This window comes from Colletotrichum chrysophilum (assembly GCF_026319265.1).
Source record: "Colletotrichum chrysophilum strain AFK26 chromosome Unknown scaffold_49, whole genome shotgun sequence".
Taxonomy (NCBI): Eukaryota; Fungi; Ascomycota; class Sordariomycetes; order Glomerellales; family Glomerellaceae; genus Colletotrichum; species Colletotrichum chrysophilum.
The window spans coordinates 119,005-140,786 of record NW_026517336.1 but is presented as its reverse complement, the minus strand read 5'-3'; the positions used below and the strand labels follow the sequence as shown (position 1 = coordinate 140,786).

Below are 21,782 nucleotides of genomic sequence, written 5' to 3'. Positions count from 1 at the left end.
GTTCTTTATCCATGACGCCAAATAAGGGCCCTTGTTCATGGGATCGCTGGCCGCGACTCGACTTTTTGCGTTGCTTCCATCACGCTGAGTCGGTGTCGTCGTGGTCGCTTGTCTATCAAACACGTACATTCGCACCGCCGATTCTCTTCGCGTTTTGGTCTGTTGTTGTTTCCTCTGCCGCTCGTGGCTAGACCTGCATTTACCCATCTTCCCTTTTCTTCTGCAATGTACCAGAGCCCGTAGCCCTCGTCTTGCAGCGTCTTGGCTTTTCTTGCCTCCCCTGTTCACCTCTCCCAGGCCTGTCAATAAATCGCAAGGCCCCATGCAGCGCTCCCCCAATCGATCGTCCATTCGGACGTCAAGAAAGGGCCCGGGGCCCGGGATGGAACTGCGGCACTGTCACTCGTTGCCATTTCCTTCTTCCTCCGCGTCCGTACTGACTCCTCTGGCTCTGCGTATGGACATCTCATTCGACGCCTACGGGCGTCATCATGGCCTGACACTGGCCGTTAGTCTGGTTCCCGTGCTTCCGCCCTCTTGGCTTCTCTTTGGGCTTGTTAGAATGGCCGCATCAGCCACAGCTCACGCGCTTTTTGGAGAGAGTCCATGGACCATCAGTCTTGTCCTGCCAGCGAACGGCAAATCCCAGCCCAGTGACACACAGACACACACCAACAAGCCCCTAGCCGCCCTAATCCTCCAACGTCGCTTGGTGGACAAACATTCCAGTCAACGACATGTTGTCTCTTCCTCCGACCCGGACCGGATGTTTCTGTCTCTCTCTCACTTGCCCCCCTCCTCCTCCTTACACCCACTGGACAGCCAGACCAAACGCCCATCATTTCCTTTGAATTGCAAAATGCATCCGTTTACAGAGTCTCAACGGGCGTCTTCGCGGTTGCCTTGCGCGGAGGAACGATGCCTGGGGTTCAGAAGCCTGAACTCACAATTTCTATTAATAACGCCCAGCAAGCAACAACCTGTCAATGCGATGAGATTACCCAATGTGGAATATGTCCGGGATGGGACGTCCAATCGTGTGTCTCTCTTGTTTATTTTGCTTTTTCTGAACTCTTTGTCTCTCCGAACTGTAACGCCAACGACGGTGATTCAGAGACTGAAGATCCAGGCTCCCTTTGCCATCTTTCCTATCTCACGTCCCCTTCTTTCCGCCTTCAATTTCGACAAAGTTAGGTCGAGATATTGGCGATGGATGCATCAATAGACCGGAGGAAGGGGGGAGGAAACACATTTGGGGGTGAGCGACACATCATTGCTGCTCCTGCGACAACCCATGGATGTCAATGACAAGCACATGCTGCTGCTGGCTCCCTGGGGGAAATGCCGCCTCTCGGGGAAGCGAAGCCAGCGAATGGAATGCAGACTCATCTGCAGGCCGTTGCAACCCTCATGCTCGACCGGTGCGCCTGTCGCCAATCTTCCAACGCATATTACCCGTGCCTATGGCCTGTGCCGTCCTCGGTGTGCGCCAGCTTGCAGGTAGAGGGGGTCAAGGTGAGCAAGCAGCTATCGACAGACAGGCAGACAGACAGATGCACGATGACCATCGGGGCGAGCCTGCGGTGCAACACGAGACAGTCGGAGGGACCCCGGCATGTCGGTTGTTGTTCCCCTCTGCTAAGGCGTGTCCAACGCGCAAGCCTGACGGAGGAGGGTAGGGAGCACGCTGCAAACTTAGCACGTCTGTCATGGCTGCTTCGTCACGGATGATGGATGTCACCAACACTCGGTACCCGCCGCTGTGCTGCTGCTTGCTGTTGTTGATCCTCTGCCCACCGCATCGGACACACCCAGCGAAGCAACCGTTGAAGACGGATGACCAGCGGGCCGCATATGCGTTAAGGCTTCGAGAGCTTATGACACGTACGGGAGCACCGCGCCCACCAATTGGGACCGGCCAAGATGCAGTTTGCATGCCAGCCCAACTGCACATCAGTGGGTAAACTACCACGCTTTCTTCGTTGTTCGGACTCTTGAGAGGACGTCCATTCTTTCTACGACGCAGCTTGCCTTGCCGCCTTCAGCGCCTGGGACGCGTATCGGGATAAAGAGAGTTGCAGACAGCATGACCAAAGTTCCCCTTCTGCGCTCAGCTGCCCGCCAGGCGAAACAGAAGAGCGTGTCCACCAACAAGGACGCAAATCCGCATAGCAAAATAAGCCTTGCTCATCTCTCTCGAACGACCTTACGAGTCGGACACCTGCGGGGAAGAAGCCAGGTTCAATACGATAAATTTAGGGATTCTCGCGGGCCTGGGAAACGTTGATGACTCGCAAGCCACATGGCGCGAGAGAAGGATGTCCCTGTTTGCGTCCAACGAGGGCTAGACAACCGTTTGGGAATTCCTCATAGTGTCAAGACAGGATGATCCCCCCTTCTTACGTCCCCAGCCCTGTCACCAGGAACGAAAGGCGGCTTGCGAAATGAGCGGCGCTCGCCCTTTCCTGCGCTATGAGTGGAACAGACACAGACAGAGCAGAGGAGGAGGACCAAAAAAAAATAAATAAAAAAGGAAGACCCCCGGCCCCCTGCTCCCTGCTTGCGTGGGAAATCCCTATATCCGCCTGTGCTAAGACAGCCCCGAAGTCCCGGGTTGCTTTTTTCCTTGACAGCTTTGTGACACACAACAACAACATACCACTACACAAACGCAATTTGCCAGGCAGGAATGGGCTTCCTGGCCGGCGAACGGACGCCGGATGCTTTTTTTACAATTCGATATTGCAACTCTGCCATCATATGTCAGCGCGGCCCGCCGCCCATGGGGGTTTTTAAGGAAGGTTGCGTTGCAAGTGTAACATGCCACGGGGCGGGCTGTTGGGTCGGGGCTTCATGGATGGCTTTCATTATCCGAGGCAGCTCTGTCCTGCGGAAACCTGCATTCAATCCTCTTAGCGGCATAGCCGCCTGCTGTGAGGAGGAGAAAAAGGAGGAAGGCCCCGTGGCATTCTCCAATATTGGAGGAGACGGATAGGGACTGGACGCCATGCGAGGCAAAGGCACAGCTCAAGCCGCGGCAGCAGCAGCAGCATTCGTTAGAAGCAGCAACCTGTACCGAGTTGTCGGGCGAGTTCCGGATATTGCCAATGCGCCTGCTGACAGAAAACCGGCTCCGAGTGGGCAAAAGGGCAAAGGCACGGCATCTCTTCGAGACAGAAGCAGAAGCTCATGCAGGTCGGACCCCCTCGAACTATCCCCAAATCGACAACTGCATCGCGGACATGGGTCCTTGCCTTGTCCTGCCTGTCCTGTCCCTCACCCCCGTTCCCATTTTCCCCTCAAAAGCAGAAAAGAACATCGCCCCCCCTGTGCCTGTGCCGCGTCCGCCTCTCTCTCTCACTGTTCGATGAGGGAGTGCATGTGCTTGACGTTACACGGGATGGAGTCACGGTGTCCACAGATCACCGTCCTTGATAATTACCTTGACGTCGTCCAAGCTGCGGACGAGGCTCCGCGAGTGCTCCGCGAGTACCGAGCCTTTGGAGCTCTTCTTCCCGGCAAGCGCTGGGAACAGGGGAGAATCAAGAAAATATTGGGTAAAATTGGAGTCGTTTGTGAGAGTTTCGACGGAGACGGCAGGGTCAAGAAAAGAGCGAGCAGAAGAAAAATTCCAAAAAGCGAGAGAAACCTTCCATTACGAACTCTCAACGTCTCCTCATCGGTGGGCTCCTCACGAGGGACACTAGCTGCTCAGTGGATAGATACTCCGCCATCCATGAACAGGAAGCCTGCCCACAGTTTCCTCGCCGCCGGGATCAGATAAATAGGGGTGATCCCAGCAGAGACACGTTCTCCGCGACCGTTTGTGGGCTGCAGAGTTACGTCGGCCGATACGTACTACGCAGCCCACAACGATACGATCACGACCGCAACCAAGGAAGAGGAGAAGGGGCCCGTCAACGGGCAGGCAAGATGGCGCCCTCTATCGAATTCTTGTATACTTCAAAGTAGCATGTATTCATGACACACAAATGGGAGGGCTCCGAGTCGAGCTTAACCTCGATCCGGTGTCCACTGACTGGCTCTCTTGTCCCTCTCCCCTCTCACCCCTGGCAAGGAAACACCGAGGCTGTGCTTGCATACGTATCGAAAATCGTGGGCCTGGGCCGACTGGGAGGACCGCGATTCAGAGGATCATTTCCAGGGATCTTGCAAATCGCAGCGTCCATCCCGATTCCCCGACGGTATTACCCCGAAAGAAACTCAGCGAGAGGGGGGTAAGATGAGCATGTACAGTGGGTGGGAACTGAGCAACCTGGGCAGTATCTCTACAACTTTGGTACAAAATCATGATGAGCAGAGGGGAAGAAGAAAAAGCGACAGGCAAGAAAAAAACCTTCCGAGGGAAAGGAAGAACGCTGCTGTGTCATGGTCGAACAAGGGTGGCGGGATCCAGCAATCTGGAGTTTCTGCCCATCCACCGCGCATGCTGTCATACCAAGTCCACTTGAAAGGGGAGAATCCCGGATGCTTTGAGAAAGTCGCTATTTCCAAGCAGAGGAAACAAGTGACGATCAGCATCCTTCGAGCCCTTTCATTCCGACCTCATTCCAGCAGATAGATGAATGAAGACTCGTCGGCCGGGCCAGGCTGGGCCATCTGCGCTCCGCTGACATCGACCATGCCTTTTCTTGTTCCCGCGTCTGCCCCGTCCCGGCGTCTCGCAAGATCTCGGCCGGTCTCGCATGTAACGTCCCTCCCGAACGGACCTTATTGCCGCCAGTCTCGCCAGAGGGCAAAACCGCGGCCTCTCTCTGTCCCAAATGCGCGGCACAGGTAGCACGGCACATGCTCAGCTCCCACGAGATCATGCGTGTACGTTACCCATTCATAAGCATCCACTAAGCTACCCAGAGACCGTTCTAAACGCTCTTGATCCTCCTGGCCGCCGTCAGCGGCCCTTGGCACAGGTAAATGTGGCACGATTCCACCGGCCAAGAGGAGCCACAGAGCAGGTCGCTCTGCATTAAAACCCCCCCTTTAAACTACACTATTTGGCCCCCCATCTCACTGAAGATCCCTGAATCCTCACGTTGAATGTCGACGCTACGGGGAGAAATATGGAGGGGGCCCAGGCTGTGGACAACCGCATATGCGCGCCGTACGTGCCGTACCAGAGATCACTGTGGATGATCACCAGCGCATGGCCAAGGGGGTGTGTGTGTGGGAGACGCCAGCCAGCACGTCAACGACGACAAACCTTCGCCCCCTCTTTGTTCCTCCTCATGCAGAGTCCTCATTACGCATCCAGCGGACCCTGCTGCTCTCCTATGTCGCTCGGTTCGGTGAAAATACTGAGGAGGGCCTTAGATATCGCTCATCCCCTTCCCTGATAGCAGCATAGCTTGGCCGTGAAGGGGATCCGCCGGTCTGCTTCAGGGCAAGACGTTAGTCCAGGAGGCTTTTTTTGCACTCAGGCCGAGACACATGACGGCAACGGCGGATGAGTAAGGCTTCATAGAGAGGGGGAGAAGAGAGGGGGGGGGGGGGGGGGGGCGTATATGGATCCCTCTGAAGATCAAAAGCCCACGATATGCAGCGGTGAAGTGAAATCCACCACACGGCACACGCACACACACACGAGAGAGAGAGCCAGACGGAATTCTCCTTGTGCTGGCTGGCAAATGTACCTCGCATCTGGACTGGTTGCGCCTTTCTGTCACATCTGTAACCTGTAGGGCCAGCGAGTAAAAATGTGACAGCCCACACTGCGATCTCGCAAATCTGCGTCGCCTCCAGACGAGGGAGGGGTGCGAAAGGTCCCTTCACCTCACCCTCTTGGTCGGCCCATTAACCACTTCCAGCATCGAGTCTCACTGCCGGCCGCGGTATTCGCTCGAAAACCAGAAGGGAAGGAGGTTGCTTTCGTACACTCTTCGCTCTGCCAACCTCCGTATCCGCGTGCTTCTAGATCTGCCCAATATACGACCGGAAACGACAGGAGGCGTACGCCTACAAGAGAACTCCCAGGTGGCACCGGGAAGTACAGAGTAGACTATCACTCTCTTGTCAACTGCCAAAGTATGTCTCAGGACTCAGGAATAGAGAAACAGCTTAAACAGCGGCTACTGCACAGAAGGAATCCCTTCCGTCGCGACGACCTTTCTCATCACGTTCCAATTCCCGCGCCCGCAGACGCCACAATCCGTCTCAAGCCTTCGACCTGTGAGTCTAGAAGGTCTTGGGACGAGGGCCCACGGCCAAAACGTTCGCAGGGCTGGGCGGAGAAAGGAGTCTAACGCTCCAAACGGGACATGGACGGATGCAAGGCGTGCGTGGTGGCATTTCCTACTGACGTTCTAATGGTCAGTCAGCAGCCACACGGCAACAAGCCGAAGGCGACGGGCATCTCGAACGGGCGGAACACGCGCCCATCAACGGCTGGATTTCGTCTAAGAACGTTCCCAATCTAGCCAGAAAGGCCTCCTCAGCCTCGACAACGGCCGTTCTCTCGCTTGTCTATGGCATGGCTTCAAGCCTCCCAAGCCATCAATGGCATGCAATGTTGCCTCCTCCTGCTCTAATCACACCTGAAAAGAGCCAAACACATAGCCGTACCGGAAAGCGCTACACGCCCCGAGATTAACATGCTCCCCGTGCTGCGGCGTAGCACCGCGGCGTTCCAAACATGCTGCCCGACCCCCTATGCACGTCCCGCGGCTGGTTGGTGATCCTCCTCCTCCTCCTCCTCCCTCAGCCAATGCCACCGTCCGGTATCCAGCCAGTCGAAATTCAGCCTCCCTTGAAGTCCCCCCGTCATCCAAATATCCGAATGGGATCGACCCGGAGAAGGGGGGTCACACGGTGCTCCAAGCTCGAGGGAGGCGGCTACGCGGCTGCGGGTTGCTTTTAGCCCCCCCGCACGATGCATCACGGCCGGACGGCCCTCCGTGTCTATTGTCTACATCCCTCTCGCCGTGTACAGCCTTCCCCAACAATCTCGGTGTGAGAATATTGATAAGAATGCCCATTCATACGGGCTCCGGGTTTGAGTCAAACCAACCGGTCAGCCATGTAATGTCTTCGTAAGCAAAACGATCGGGCAAGGGGCCCAGCTTTACCAAAACCCGGGGCAAAGAAAAGCAATCTCAGAGAGAGATAGAGAGGGCAGAAGACAGGAGGTTAGTTGGTCAGTTAGCGAGAGATAGTCAGCAATGCCGCAACATCGAAACAAGTAAACGTGTTTGTTTCGCTTGCTGGCTGGCCTCCGTGCCCTGGTTAGCTGCAGCCAGGAGCCTGCAACCTGCAGCCCGCCAGAGCCCGAGAAACGAACGTTAGGACGATCCCGCGCCGTCGGACGTCACTTCTGTTCTCGGTAGGGCCATCCGGGGAAAAAGAAACGATCAACAATGGTAATGTCTCGACTGCGCAGCAAAGCCCCCCGGCGGAACCTGGGCCAAAGCCGGGGCGGGGGGTGCGTTGCGGCGGGCAGCGGCCAGCCATTCTTTCTCTTCTCGCGGGCTTTGATCAGGTGCGACCAGCATGCTGCATTTCAATCCCCGGAATACGGCCAAGATTCTCAAGTCAAGTACGACATGCATGGGAAACCCTCCGCAGGGTGGTCTTGTTCGTTGTTGTGCCGTAATATGCTGTGGGATGACGATACGCGATGGCCACGTCCAAAGAGAGACAAGAGACAGAAAGCAGAGATACAGCCGCGTCGAGAAACGAGGTTGAAAAATGCGTTCTTCTAGCCGACCGTTGCGGGTTTCGCTGATCGACGTTCGGACTAGAAGCTCGTAGCGTCTTCGCGTGGCTTGAGACAATACGTTTGGGGTTCTCTTTTGGCTCGACCGTTTCCCTTCCTGGCGTCGATGAACCCTTACTTCTTAACGAACGGGTAAGTCAAGACTAGGAGAACTAAACCCAGCCATCGAGTCCAAGCGAGCATTCTTCCCTTTCCACGCCGTTGTCGATAACGACGCAAAGATTGATCCAGTGACGCCAGAGTCAAAAAAAGACCATGCGTGCAACGGCGGCAAGGGGATGGGAATGTGGACATGTCCCTTGCCTCATAGGACAATCTCGTTGCGGGTGAGACATTGAACTACATTCAAGACAATACACGCACAAGACACTCAAGACACAATACACGCCTCCCCAGACAGCAGCCCAACACACAAGCATGCCTTACCTTGGGTTGCCTTTTGTCGCCTTTCCTCCACACACACCAGAACCTAATCTCCAGAGTCCGAGGAAACAAGAATGAGGTACAATTTAGATCTCGCTCACAATCACGATGTGATAAATCTTGCTTCAACCATGCCCAATTTTTTCCCCGGCCCCAAGCCACCAGCCCTGTTGTGCTCCGGAATATGAGGCCTCACAACATTGGCGTTGGCTTTAGCTTAGAGACGGAAGCCCTTGTCTGACCTCGAACTTCTCTTGTAAGCCGTCAAGAACTAGTCCAACTTGGACAACCACCTCGTTAGCCCCATCAGATGTCTTGAAAGTCAACGACACTCGTAGAGATAGAGAGAGGAGTACCAGGTTCCGGCCCCAGCCGCGCCGAAGCACCGCCCGCCCGTCCGTCCGTCCGCCCGCCGCGCTGTGCCGTCTCTCAAAACACCCTCTCATCGCCAACCCCCTATGCCTTGCTTCCGCTGACACGGGAAAACACCGACTTTCTTCTTTCGGGGCTTTTCACAAAAGCGTCCCGCGTAGTGTTCCATTCCTGGGCACGGTCGTCGTTCTGAACAACACTCGTGGCACTCAAAAGCCTCAACCACCCAACCCCCGGTGCCCTTTCCATGCTTCTTGTGATCCCTCGTGCAGCACGCAGTAGCCTCCTTCCCCGTATGCACGAAGCGGCTAGCTCGCGGCGGGCAGAAACATGCTCAGAGGTTCCAGAAAGGTGAGAGGGGAGGGGGACAAGACGTAAGACAGCGCCAGCAAGCGAAGCGTGTGCGGTGCGCGCGTGGGAAAGAAGGAGGAAAAAGCAAACATATCAGAGCAACACCAAACCCAAAACCGCATAGGCCCCAACATCAAATGAGCTGATGAACGAACCATACTCGGCCAAGTGCCCCAGGTTCAGCTGAAATGCCGACACCAGACATCGAAAGAGAGATATAGAAACATGGTCCCCAAAAAAACCGTGCAGATATACCAGGGTGGCACGCCCCGTCATTGGACTTGGAAATGCCCTCAAAAACCTCACGTCCACCAGAGAATAAAGCAAGTATGCATCGGAGCAATAACCCTCAACCAGGTTGCGGTCCTCAGCTGTCAACACTGCACATCGGAAGTTACAAAACCCACAAGTCCAAGCGTCGTCAAAATACTTGTCGTTGATCATTGAGAGAGAGGCGTGCGCCCCATTCATTCCCCGTTTCCCTTCCGCTGCCCTCCCCGTGGGCCAACATCGAGGCTACTGCAGGCGAGAGGTGACGACGCCTCCATCACGCACGTCGTCGGTCTGTCTCAGCGCCATGGTGACGGGCGCAGCGGCGATCAGCGTGCCGGCCCCCCTTCCCACTCTCACATCTCACAAATCCCCTTTGCAACCGTCGTCGCCCTTTGCCTCTCTCTCACTCTGTGTCGCCGCCGCGTTCATTCGAAGCTAGCTAAACCACCAAGCTTCGCCGCTCAAGCCTTCGCGTGCAGTTCACGATGGACATGCGACTTAAGCGGCGCGGGAGGAGGAGGAGGAGGGCTTCCAAGACATGCAGTCCCGAGCCCCCAGCATCCGGGCGCGATCTCCAAAACCACATGCAAAAAGCCATGAGCTGAAAAGATAGACGACCCTCCTTCGCCAAACAGTCAATGAGATCATCATGAACCGCGCACACGCTGAAATCAGCACAGAGTCATAATAAACTCATGAGCTATATCAGACAAGGGCTCACTTTCCGTCCTCCCCGTTCCTGCTTACGAGCGGCTTACTTGAACATTTTCAACACAACGAAACTAAACCTCCTCTGCAAAAGCAAACATGTTCCGCATTCCATCATCACTCTCACTCATTTCACCCCCTCCCCTCACCCTACCCCTTCCTGCTGTAAAACAGTTCGTTCGCTCTCTCTGTCTGCCTGTCTCTCTCTTCCCAAAAAAGAAGCACTCCTCGCCGTTTGCTTCGTGTTGTCTCGGAGGACTTGCCATCTCGGAACGTCAAAATGTGACTGGCCGGGGTTTAATCGTCGATCATTGTTACGAGTCAAGGAGACAACATGGCGCCGTGACGTCTCTCAGCTTTACTTTTTCTTATGTGTATAGGTGTATACTTTCCCACGCGCGCGTGTGTGCTTGGGTGCATGTCTCTGGAGAAAACGGCATCTGGAATGTGATGGGGGTTACGTGATACCGATGGCTGGTCACATTCGTTTTGCGGGCTTTGAGTTTTGCGGCCGTTTTGTTTCTCTGTCTCTCTCTTGCGCTCGTTTTCGTTGTCTAGAAACAGCCACCAAACCCCGGATTGTCTCATAATGTCATGTGGCGAGGCGTTCTCGCTCTCTCCTCCTCCTCCTCTAGCAATGTGATTGGGTTGCTATCGGAAACAACGCACGCGGTCGTCGGGCAGGTTATTGCGTCGCGAGGATCTGCGGCTGCCGATGGCAACTATTGGCGGGCGCAATATCAAGCCGCATGCCATATCCAATACTTGGAGATCGGGCTATGCAGGAGTATTGCATTACGTGTCACCACCGCATGTGGCAGAGAGACATGAGACGTTTCTGGGAGACTGCTATTCAGGAGAGTAATAATAGCTATCGAGGGGGAAAGTGATAGTAGGATGACAGTAGTGCTAAGAACGGAGACAGCAAAGACAAAAGGACGACAACGATAACATCAATGAGGATGATAAAGGGAATCGTTTTACCATAGCTTACGAGTAGTGGTCCGCCCGGATAGCAAAAGTCATCTGGAAAGTAGGATATCTGTTCGTAATAAAACTACAACTGCAGTTCCCGTATGCAACATGTATGTACAAAGCAGCCAACAATCTACTCAAACGCCGTAAAACAACGTCTGCAATGTAAATGACACCCAGCCGAGTGCGGCAACACCGTCCCATCCCTTTCCAACACCTCCGAAAAAAAACTTCATCTTCATAAGTGTGCATGCCCAAGAGTCCCGTCTGGTCATCACCAGGACTCAAGGGCAGTCGTGTGTTATAAACACCCACAATTATCTCCAACGGAGCAATACTCCTCCATACTTTTTTCTTCGGTGCCGTCAGAACAAATGAGAGGGGTAATGAGGTAATGAACAACAAATGAATGACCCGTGTGAATGCTATGGTATCTTCGCCACCCAACGCTCATGTAATGCCAAAAGGAAAAGAATCTTAGACTCTGGCCATGGGCTTGCGTCGCACCAGGAACGGACTGGGCATCTCGTCCCGCTCAGGATCCCACACCGCGGCCGGCTCGCCGCCGCTGGATCGTCGGTCCGCAATGCGGTCCTTGAACGCCCGCTTAGGGCTGATGTTCTCGCCGCCAGACAGGACAGCAGAGAGAGGGCGACCGCCTGCGCGAGCCTGCTGGAGCTCAACGAGGGTTCTGCCCTTGATGTTGTTCTTCGCCGCAACCTTACCAAGGGGCTCCTGATCCTTCTTGGTAGAGTTCTTGCGGGAAAGACCGCCGGGGGATTCGCTGCCGTTGGCGGCCGACGCCAAGTTCGACGCCGAAGGGATCTTACTCAGACGGCGGTTGGGGGATGGGCACCGCTCGCGCAGGCCACGGCCCAGGTCGGGGTTCGAAGCCATGTTAGGCAGAGCAGGCAGCGTTTTGTTTTGGTTCGATGCTGTCGAAGAAGCCTGGGGCTTGACGCGAGTAATAGGGACAGACTTTTGAGAGGTAAGAACCGGGCGGTTCTTGGACGTGAAAGGGTTCTGTCGCGACTTGATGTTGCGAGTAGGGGAGGGGACGATGTCCTCGTCGTCGGAATCGATGCTAATGGTGTCGCGAGCCAGGTCCCAGACAGGGTCCTCGGAGGCAGCTTTCGATGAGAAGAGGTTACCGGTGTTAGCGTTAGGTACCTTGGTGGCCGCATTCCGTCGGGGGGAGAGGGACAGGGAAGCGATGGCAATAGGTGAAGGAGACGCCATCTCGATGTCCATGGGAGTTCCCATGCCGCCGACGAACATGGTCTGCGCTCGGCCGAATGGGGTGCGAGTAACCTTCTTCAACTCGTTGCTTGCGACGGGGCTTTCCGTCGAGATATCGGTAAGGTCTGTGGAGGATGAGAACTCCTCGTCGCCACTGGCGTTGCCAACGGATGATCTGGGGTAGTCAGACTTCGTCTGGGACGTGGCAAGGTCTTGAGCCTGGGCCGACTCGGTGGCCTTCTTCAGAAGCTCGGCCTCAACGCGGGCCTGCACCTCACTCTCGAATCGCTTGCGGAGGGCCTCAATCTCCTGGTTGATCTGACGATCGATCTCCAGGCGCGCCTTGACCTCCCACTCTCTGCGCAAAGAGGCGTCGACCTCCTGCTTAACGGAGGCCTTGTCAGCCTCAAACGCGGCAATCTTCTCCTGCAGGTCCTTTTCGCGGCGTGCAAACGAATCCTCCTTGGTCTTGATGACCTTGTTGAGCTCGACAACTTCCCTCTCCTTCCTCATCAGACGGACGACGGGGAGGTTGAGCAGCTGAGCAGTGTCGGGGCGGTGATCAGGGTTGACTCTCAGGCAGTCCTTGATGCAGCCCATGAGCTCGCTGGAATAGCAGCTGGGCAGCGGTGAGACCTTGCCCTCCTTGATCTTCTGCACCAGCTGGAAGTGCGACTTGGCGTTGAACGGGGGCTCTCTCGCGCAGAGCTCGTAGATGATGCATCCCAATGACCAGATGTCGGACTTGAGGGTGTACTTCTCGGCGGCGCAAATCTCGGGCGACATGTAGAAGGGAGTCCCGACGTAGGTCGAAGCGAAGTCGTGGGACTGGATCATCTTGGACAGGCCAAAGTCGCCAAGCTTCACGGAGTTGTCTTCTCCCAGGAAGACTGCACAAATGCGATTAGTCAACTTAGAAGAGACTGGGTGGCCTGGCAACACGTACCATTCTCGGGCTTCAGATCGCGATGCAGGATAGTCATGGTGCCAGGCGGCGTCTTGGGCTTCGAAGCCGTGCTGAAGAGACCCAGGACATTGCTGCCAACCTCGGGAGGGTCGATGCCGTAGTGGCATCTGTAGAGTGCAGTAACCAGCTGCGAAAAGATGCTCCAGACGAAAGACTCTTGCGCGCGCTGTCCCTTGACAGCCAAATCCCTGATGACCCGGCCGAGATCGCCATTGCCGCAGTACTCCATGTAGAGGTGGAGGTCCTGAGTTGACTTGAGGTGCTCGCGATGGTAGTAGCCTACGATGTTCTGGTGGCGGAGGGTCGAGAGGATCTGGAATTCGGCGTGAAGCTGCTCGCGCTCCTTCTGCGACATCTTGAGGTAGCTAATTTCCTTGCGACACATGACGAGGCCGTCCTGCTTCCGTCGCACCTTCCGGATGATGCCAAAGGAGCCATGACCTATTTGTGTTTTTGTCAGTTGGGAGCTCTCCGGAAGAAGCTGCAGAGCTTTGTGAATGGGCGTGCATACCGATTTTCTCCAGCACCTCGTACTTTTCCGCCTCTGAAGTCATCTTGGACACAACGCGCAATAAATTTGATTAAAAGAAACGGTTCTTTGTATCCATAGAAGAGGAGAGGCAATTGGAAGCGACGACGCAAGACCTGCTGTGGTTAGTATCGAGATTGGTGGTGGTGTTGAACGGGAAGAGCTGCACTTCTGAAGTCAAAGCTGTGAACTTGGGTGCACGGCAAGGTAGGTCGACTAACAGGGCCCGTCTGGGCTCGGTAAACAATCTGGGTCCTGCTGGGGCGGGTGCCATGGCAACCACGCTAGTGTCGGAGGGCGGATAATCCAGCCGCCTATCGATAAAGCGAGCATATCCCTGTAGAGGGGTTCAATGGTGGGGCAGCGGTAGCAGTGGTGATGCACCAACTGGAAGGCACAGAGAAGGCATCACGTAAGGGAATCAGTGGCCCGTGCGGAGGCGACCTTGAATGGAGATATCGGACTTGTCTGTGACATCCTCATTGTCCTCATTGCCCTGGGTGCAATTCTGAGGTTTTTCAGTTCTTCCTTGCATAATTGCTGGTGTTTCCTTGGGTTACTTCTTTTTTGTCCCGGTATAGAGAGGCTGTGTCTTTATCCAGTAATCAGCAGACATGGTGCTCCGGAAAGATGAACTTGAAACACAGCTCAAGAATGAAAATGAATTGATCAAGAGCGGCGTCCTGAAGGAGGATAACCCCCTCGACCAGTCGACCGAGTTTGAGGCGTTCCTCCTAGCCTGCAGACGGGGTGATCTGAAAACATGTCAGGAGCTGATCTCGGCCGGGGTAAACATCAATGGCAAGGACCGCTTTGACTACACGCCCTTGATCATTGTAAGCTAAGCCCGTAACCCCCCCCCCAGCCGGGAAAGAGGCGTCGCTCGGATGTCACTGACGATAGGTGTCAAGGCCAGTCTGTGTGGCCATCTCGAGCTTGTCCAGCTCCTTCTGGAATCCGGTGAGCCTCTTCCTCCTTCCGCATTTGGAAAGAGAATGCCGTGGCTGAGTTGAGACCATCAGGTGCCCTGGCGGAGAGGAACACATTCCAAGGCGAGCGGTGCATCTACAACGCCCTCAACGACAGGATACGAAACCTTCTGCTGGAGTACGACTACTCCAAATCAACAGATCCGCTTCAACCATGGGCCGGCCACATCACAACCCTGCTCACAAAATCTGTGCCCCGGACGGCAGACATCAGCTTAATCGCGGCCTCGCAGTCGTTCGAGCTTCACAAGTTCCTCCTCGCGGCGCGGACGCCCTACTTCCGCAAGAAGCTCGCCGATGCGCCTGAAAGAGTAAAGTACGAGCTCCCGGCAACCATCCCCGTGGAGTCCTTCCAGGTCGCGCTGCGCTACCTGTACCTCGGCGAGGTGCCAAGGGATCTGGTCGATGCCCGGAGCACTGTGACGGAGGAGGACGTTCTCATCGGCGTTGATAAGCTCAGCGACTACCTTGAGATCGAGCAGCTGTGGGAGGCAATTCTCGCCGGGAACGACCGCCGGCTCGCTCGTCAACGGTACCAGGATGAGGTGCAGCGCGCCCAGCGCCAGGTTGAGCAGTTCTACCGGGAAAAGGTCCTCGGCCACAAGATGGTCGTCGAGACGAGGCGCGTAAACGACATCAAGTGGCGCCATGACAACTCCATCTTCGCAGACTGCCTCCTCTGCGCACACGAGCCAGAGGGTGAAGACGGCGCCGACGGCGACGACACCGAGGAGACCGAAACCGTCGCCAACCACATCGGCATCCCCCTCGGCCCGGCACCCAACGGCGACGGCGGCAAGCCCGCAAAGAAACCCAGGCGCTCCGTCGTCTACCCCGTGCACAAAGCCATCCTCATCCGCAGCCCCTACTTCGAGACCATGTTCTCGAGCGAGTTCAAGGAGGCCCAGGACTCGGAGCACCTGCACGTCGTCACCGTCGACTGCAACCCGGACGTGCTCGAGATCGTGCTCACATTCCTCTACACCGAAAAGGTCGACTGCCCGCTCGAGCTCGCCCTGGACCTGCTCTACACCGCCGACATCTTGTTCCTCGACAAGCTCAAGACGAAGGCGGCGCAGGCCATCAGCACGCTCGGCAGCGGCACCAGCAACGCGCTCATCGACCGCACCCACGGCGAAGGGGAGGAGGAGGAGATGGAGCCCATCAACATCTACGATGTGATCCACGCCGCGTGGGACCTGCGCGTGCAGCGGCTGGAAGAGTTCGCGGCGCGGTACCTGGCACACCGGCTGGAGGATTACATTGACGAGCCCGACTTTGCGGAGTTGATCAACGAGAGTGCGTCGCGCATCAAGAATCGTCAGGAGACGGATACTATTGAGCTGCTTGACGACATCCGGTATTACCTCGGCGAACGGTTCCGTCTGCGGTTCGAAGACGCCAATCTGGAGGACATGATGGATGAGCAGGGCGAGATCGACGCTGCCATGGCCGAGACGATTGCGGCGCAGAGCGAGCAGGTCGATGGGAAGGGTGAGCCTGTGCCTGTTCAGGCGAAGAAGGATGAGGTGCCGGTTCAGAATGGCGACGGGGAGGGCGTGAAGACACTGGGCGGCGAGATGGCGGAAGACGAATTCGCATCGGACGCCATCAACTACCAGATTCTCCTGGGCAAGATTGACGTAATGCTTGATCGTCTCAAGCTGGATGCATAGACGGTTAACTAGAAGCCTTAGACGGTAGAGACAAATTGCATCCTAACTTGGATGATTAAAGGTATCTGACCTTTGCGAGGTGCTACTTAAGTCTAGTGATGGCCTTGCTACTAACACATCTACAAGAATGCGTGATCTTCTCCTGCCACCTAGAAACTGACGCGTACAACTTTTCTCCCATTTCTGGCAATCCATGCAACCCTTACAAACGCCAACCGTCAAGTAACGAAAATAAGACAACAACCCCTCTGGTATCTCTCAAGCCCTCACATCACTTCAGCCGGGCCCATCGAACCATCGTCAAGGAAACTGCGCACAGTACTACGCTCCGCCTCCTTGCGCAGCTTCCTCTCCACCGCCGCGTCCTTGATCAGCCGCTCCCGCTCGAGCATCTTGTTCGCGTCGTCCGCCAGCAGCTTCTGCAGGTGCTTCACGTCCCTAGTGTGCATGGAGAACCAGCCCGAGTGCGTCTTGCAGCGCTTCTTGTCGCAGATGTTCCGGTCGTCGCCCGTCAGGCGGCTGCCGGCGTCCAGCTTGCCCGTCTTGAAGATCTTCTTGGCCGACTCGTCCGTCTCGAGCCAGTGCGCGAACGGCCCCACGACGCCGACCTGGTCGAGCCGGAAGTCGTACCCGCACGCGGCGTCCTCAAGCTGCTTGGCCGCGATGAGCTCCTTCCGCCGATCGTTAGCCATGTCCAGGAGCTGCAGCATCTTCGTGCAGAGCACCGTCTGCTCGCCCATGCTGTAGCGGTCGGCGGCGGAGGCCTTGAGGATGGCCTCCTCCTCCTCCGTCAGGATGCCGGGGGCGAGAGCCTTACCCTTTGTATCAGAACTCTCAACTGCGGAAAAGTGTCAGCGGGCTGCAGCCATTTAGGACTACGGGGTTGGGTGTATATACATACCTCCAGTAGCTGGTGTGGTGAAGGGCTTGGTGCTGATCCTGAACTTGCCGTCTGGGCCGACGCCGGCGAGACTACTATTCAAGACGGCGATCAACTCAGACTGACCCTCGAGTTCGCGGGGATCCTTGGCCTTCCTCTTGGGCTTAGGCGCCGCTGCGATCATCATCTCCCACCACAGCTGGCTGTGCTCTTCGGAGCAGAAAGCCGTCGCCTGGCCAGCCTCGTCCTTCCTGATGGCCTTTTTGCAGGAGGGTAAGCTGCACTTGAGCTTGAAAATAGAGACGATCTTCTTGCTCTCGTCCCTGCAGTTGGGGCAGACAAATCTGTGGATGAGGTTCTCACCCACGTCCTTGTCAATGCCGACACACTCTCCGTGAAACCAGTCCTCACAAATATCGCATGCTATCATGAATCTGTGGTCGTCTGGCCCGCGGCAGATGCAGTAGGGGCCATTGTCAGATTCATCCAGCTCCTCCGTATTATGGTCATGGTCAGGTTCGTCCTGGGTGGTGGAGGCGGTGTCCGACTGCTTCTTAGTCTTTGCACTCTTTGAGGGGCCGCTTCCCTTGAGTCTCTTTGGCGTTTTCTTGACAGTCGCGGTTCCCCTCTTTTTGTTTGCAATCTTTTGAGGCTCCGTTGGCTTTTCTGTGGTCTCCATGATGGTGTTGGTGAGGTGGGGCGCGGGTGAGGGGGGATCTGCTGTCGTTGTTTGGGTTGAGGAAGGAGGGTGACTGATGCCTGACGGAAGTGTGGCAGATTTTGCCTCGGGGTTTGGTTGTTGTGGAGGTGCTGATTGAGATGTTCCTTGTGAAGAAGATGTGTGCTGGGCTGGCACGTCTTTCATCTCATGGTCCTCATTTTGGCGGTCATTGACCTTCTGGTCCACATCTGAGTCCATAGCTCACAGTACTTTGTGACCTTTCTCCGATGAATGATGATGAGAATCCAAGTCGAAATGGGTATGATACTGATGAAGTTGAAGTCAGCATCTGATGAATGACTTTATTTGGTGAATTGGCAGAGTATGTGGGATGTTGAAGATGGATGAAGGACGCAGCAACACTCTGGAGTCCCCAGGCTTCTTCTCAGTGACCCATATTTCCTCGGTAAGATTCTCGGTGTACACTAGCAACCTGACCTGAGCGCTCTCGCTGGAGCGCCCCGACAGTTGATCCGGGTATCGATTTCTGGAGCTCACCGAGAGCTTTTCGATCTTACGATTTCGAGGTTCGACCCAAGGGCTGCAACATCCCAGAAACGACCCCATTGCCAATTGACGAACTCCCGATTCGCCTCTCGCCATGTCGCACGCAACAGCCACCTCGCGGCTGTGGAAGTCCCTCCTATCCACGCCCTCCCGACAATGCCGACGATGCATCTCCCAAGCGGCGATTCCTAAGCAGACCCGGCCGACTGCCGCACCGACCATGTTCCAGACGAGGCCTGCCCCGGCGCAAAGGAGGACGAAGACGTACAAGACCGTGGAGGAGGCAAAGAGCAGATATAGAGCGGGAGTAAGGCGCAACCCATGGTTTTAGTGCTGGGATAAGACGGGACGGCAGCTAATGACGGTGTCGAACAGCCCTTTTCATGGAAAGCCGGCCTTCTGTTCGTGGGAACCGGCGCCGGCTTGACGTGGTACTTTGAGCACGAGAAGCAGCGCATGGAGCGCAAGCGCATCGCCGAGGCGACCAAGGGTATCGGCCGGCCCAAGGTTGGAGGCGATTTCTCGTTGATCGACCAGGACGGCAATAAGTTCACCAGCGATGACATGAAGGGCCGCTACGCATTGGTAAACCTCCACCCCACCTCAAGACTCGACTACCAAACCAAAACGTAGCTAACATGCGACCTCTCTCAGGTCTACTTTGGCTTCTCGCACTGCCCCGACATCTGCCCCGACGAGCTCGATAAGATGGCGCAAATGTTCGACCTCGTCGAGGAGAAGCGGCCCGGCTCCGTGATCCCCCTCTTCATCACCTGCGACCCGGAGCGCGACACCCCCGAGGTGCTCAAGGAGTACCTCTCCGAGTTCCACCCCAAGTTCATCGGCCTGACGGGCACCTACGACGAGATCAAGGCCATGTGCAAGCTGTACCGCGTCTACTTCAGCACCCCGCAGCACGTCAAGCCCGGACAGGACTACCTGGTGGACCACAGCATATACTTCTACCTGATGGACCCCGAGGGCGACTTCGTGGAGGCCCTGGGTCGCCAGCACTCGCCGTCGGCCGCGGCCAAGATCATCCTGGACCACATGAAGGACTGGACGGGCGAGTGGAAGAAGGAGTAAAGCGTGGAGGGGAGAGACCAACAGAAGACACAAAAACGGAGACGCAGGTATTGGCCTGGAATGTGTAATATGTACCACTAGCTGTCTATGGGCATAGAATCTTGAGCAATCGGCTCCGAGACCACTCAATCACTGTAATACCATCACAACAAAAGCATGTTGAAGCCACAGTGCGTATTGGCATTGCGCCTGAGATGCGGCCGTGGCGGTGCGCTTGAAGCTTTGTAGTACTTCAGAACAATCTCTGTCAAGTTTTCAACGGAGAAGATAACGGCATCCATTCTACCTAGCTTCTATTATCGACTGAAAGTGTTCAAATGCCCAAGGCTATTCCGAAGACCTGGACATGGTACCCCGCGCGGTCTCGCTCTTATCACCAGCGAAGTGGCCTACCACACACGTACGTCGAATTAAGAACCACCAGACACTTGCAGTTGCAATGGCAATTCTCCGGAAGAAAAGCCTCACAGATGTAGCCAAGCCTTCCAGAAGCGTATCACGTCAACGAAGAGCGTTGCAATCTCCAAGCTCTCGATGCACCGCACCCCGCCGCCGCCCGCTGCAGCCCCCGGGTCTCGCCACTAAAATTAGCGGGGTGGAGTTTTGCGACAGGGGGTCCCGTCGCGTCGCAGGGGATGGCGGGGGTGATTGGGAGGAAGCTCAACGTACCGGGCAGCTTACCTATCTATCCAGCAAGCAACTTCGGCCAACGTTCACTCACCAAACTTCAACCTCCATATACTTTTTTTCGTCCCAACTATGCGGGGTATTGCACGTCGTTGATTTTGGCAGGAAACTCTAGGACAATGAGGCAGGCGATTAGGGTTAGCAGCGGCCTTGGAAGGCTGGCGAGACCGTTCGGGAGCTCAAGCTCGCAAGCTCCGTTCAGGGTTGCGTCTGCTAGTACAGCCGTCCATGAGAGAGGATTCGCGAGTTTTAGGAAGACGGCGTCACGGCCTGTTGCTAGGGAGGTGTGCAGGGTGGCGGGATCACGTCGGAGCTTCAGCAGCAAGAAGCGCGTTTTTGAGGCCGGCGAGACACCGTCTTTTGCCTTTGCGTTTGAGTGAGTCAACAACCCGCCGGGCTTCGAGATATGAGTCTCGCCTGTCATGGACAAGACACTCAACTAATGATGATCACAGCATCGACGGCGTCTTGCTGCACGTGGCCAAGCCCATCCCCGGGGCGGCCGAGTCACTACAGTTCCTCAACGACAACAACATCCCCTTCATTCTCCTCACTAACGGCGGAGGCAAGCCCGAGGCCGTCCGCGTGCAGGACCTCAGCGACAAGCTTGGCGTGCAGCTGTCGGTTGATAACTTTGTCCAGTCACACACCCCGTTCCAGGAGCTGGTGCAAGGCCCTGAGGGTCTCGGCGACAAGACCATCTTCCTGACGGGCGCGGACGCCAAGAAGTGCCGAGAGATTGCAAAGCTGTGAGTTCTTGATACGTCAGAAGAACTTGAATTTGCAATGCTGACGATAGCGCAGGTACGGCTTCAAGAACGTGGTTACCCCGGCAGACATCATCAGCGCGCACCCCGACGTCTTCCCCTTTGAGCGCCTAATGAAGCAGGTCTACGCCGAGACGGCGGAGCCGCTGCCAAAGCCGATCCACAGCGGCAACATGCGCGACGCGGACGCGCTCAAGATCGACGCCATGTTCGTCTTCAACGACCCGCGCGACTGGGCGCTCGACATCCAGATCATCACGGACCTGCTCCTCTCGCGCGACGGCATCCTGGGGACGTACTCGTCCAAGAACGGCGACAAGGCGCTGCCCAACCGCGGGTGGCAGCAGGACGGGCAGCCACCGCTCATCTTCTCGAACGCGGACCTGTTCTGGTCGACGACGTACCACCAGCCGAGGTTCGGGCAGGGGGCGTTCCAGGCGGCCGTGGCCGGGGTGTGGTCCGAGGTGTCGGGCGGGGTGGAGCTGCAGCGGACGGTGTTTGGCAAGCCGTTTGCGACGACGTACAAGTATGCGGAGCGGGTGCTCAACGCGCATCGTCAGGCGTTGCTGGGGAAGCAGGGCGGGCAAGGGTCTTCTGCGCCGTTGAAGACGGTTTACATGGTGGGCGATAACCCGGAAAGCGATATCAGGGGAGCCAACGACTTTAGCAGCAAAGAGACGGAATGGGCATCGGTGCTGGTCAAGACGGGCGTCTGGAGCCAGGAGAGGGGGGCGCCGACGCACACGCCCAAGATGATTGTGGATGATGTCAAGCGGGCGGTTGAGTGGGCGCTGAAGAGGGAGGGAAGGCCAGTCAACATTTAGAAGTCTGTACCTTGGTCTGCAGTCTGTGGACAGTCTGTAGTTGGAATAACGAATTGGACAAGAAAGTAAACATCAGACG

General features: G+C 56.2%; 5 protein-coding genes across 5 annotated transcripts; 3 read left to right on the top strand and 2 right to left on the bottom strand.

Annotated features, from left to right (window-relative positions):
- Positions 1–11,308: 11,308 nt before the first annotated feature.
- On the bottom strand, positions 11,309–13,591 carry COL26b_006573 (uncharacterized protein; the record flags this gene model as incomplete). The annotated part of the gene is made up of 3 exons (XM_053179389.1): positions 11,309–12,960; positions 13,017–13,478; positions 13,549–13,591. 3 exons carry the CDS (start codon positions 13,589–13,591, stop codon positions 11,309–11,311), a joined length of 2,157 nt encoding a protein of 718 aa, XP_053036667.1.
- Positions 13,592–14,180: 589 nt separating this feature from the next.
- COL26b_006572 (uncharacterized protein) lies at positions 14,181–16,231 on the top strand (the record flags this gene model as incomplete). Its single annotated transcript, XM_053179388.1, has 2 exons — positions 14,181–14,402; positions 14,561–16,231. 2 exons carry the CDS (start codon positions 14,181–14,183, stop codon positions 16,229–16,231), a joined length of 1,893 nt encoding a protein of 630 aa, XP_053036666.1.
- Positions 16,232–16,497: 266 nt separating this feature from the next.
- Positions 16,498–17,790, bottom strand: COL26b_006571 (uncharacterized protein; the record flags this gene model as incomplete). The annotated part of the gene is made up of 2 exons (XM_053179387.1): positions 16,498–17,069; positions 17,133–17,790. The coding sequence occupies 2 exons, from the start codon at positions 17,788–17,790 to the stop codon at positions 16,498–16,500; spliced, it is 1,230 nt and encodes a 409-aa protein (XP_053036665.1).
- Positions 17,791–18,433: 643 nt separating this feature from the next.
- Positions 18,434–19,425, top strand: COL26b_006570 (uncharacterized protein; the record flags this gene model as incomplete). Its single annotated transcript, XM_053179386.1, has 3 exons — positions 18,434–18,646; positions 18,715–18,924; positions 18,994–19,425. The coding sequence occupies 3 exons, from the start codon at positions 18,434–18,436 to the stop codon at positions 19,423–19,425; spliced, it is 855 nt and encodes a 284-aa protein (XP_053036664.1).
- An 806-nt stretch (positions 19,426–20,231) lies between these two features.
- COL26b_006569 (uncharacterized protein) lies at positions 20,232–21,703 on the top strand (the record flags this gene model as incomplete). Its single annotated transcript, XM_053179385.1, has 3 exons — positions 20,232–20,488; positions 20,568–20,861; positions 20,917–21,703. 3 exons carry the CDS (start codon positions 20,232–20,234, stop codon positions 21,701–21,703), a joined length of 1,338 nt encoding a protein of 445 aa, XP_053036663.1.
- Between the last annotated feature and the right edge of the window lie 79 nt (positions 21,704–21,782).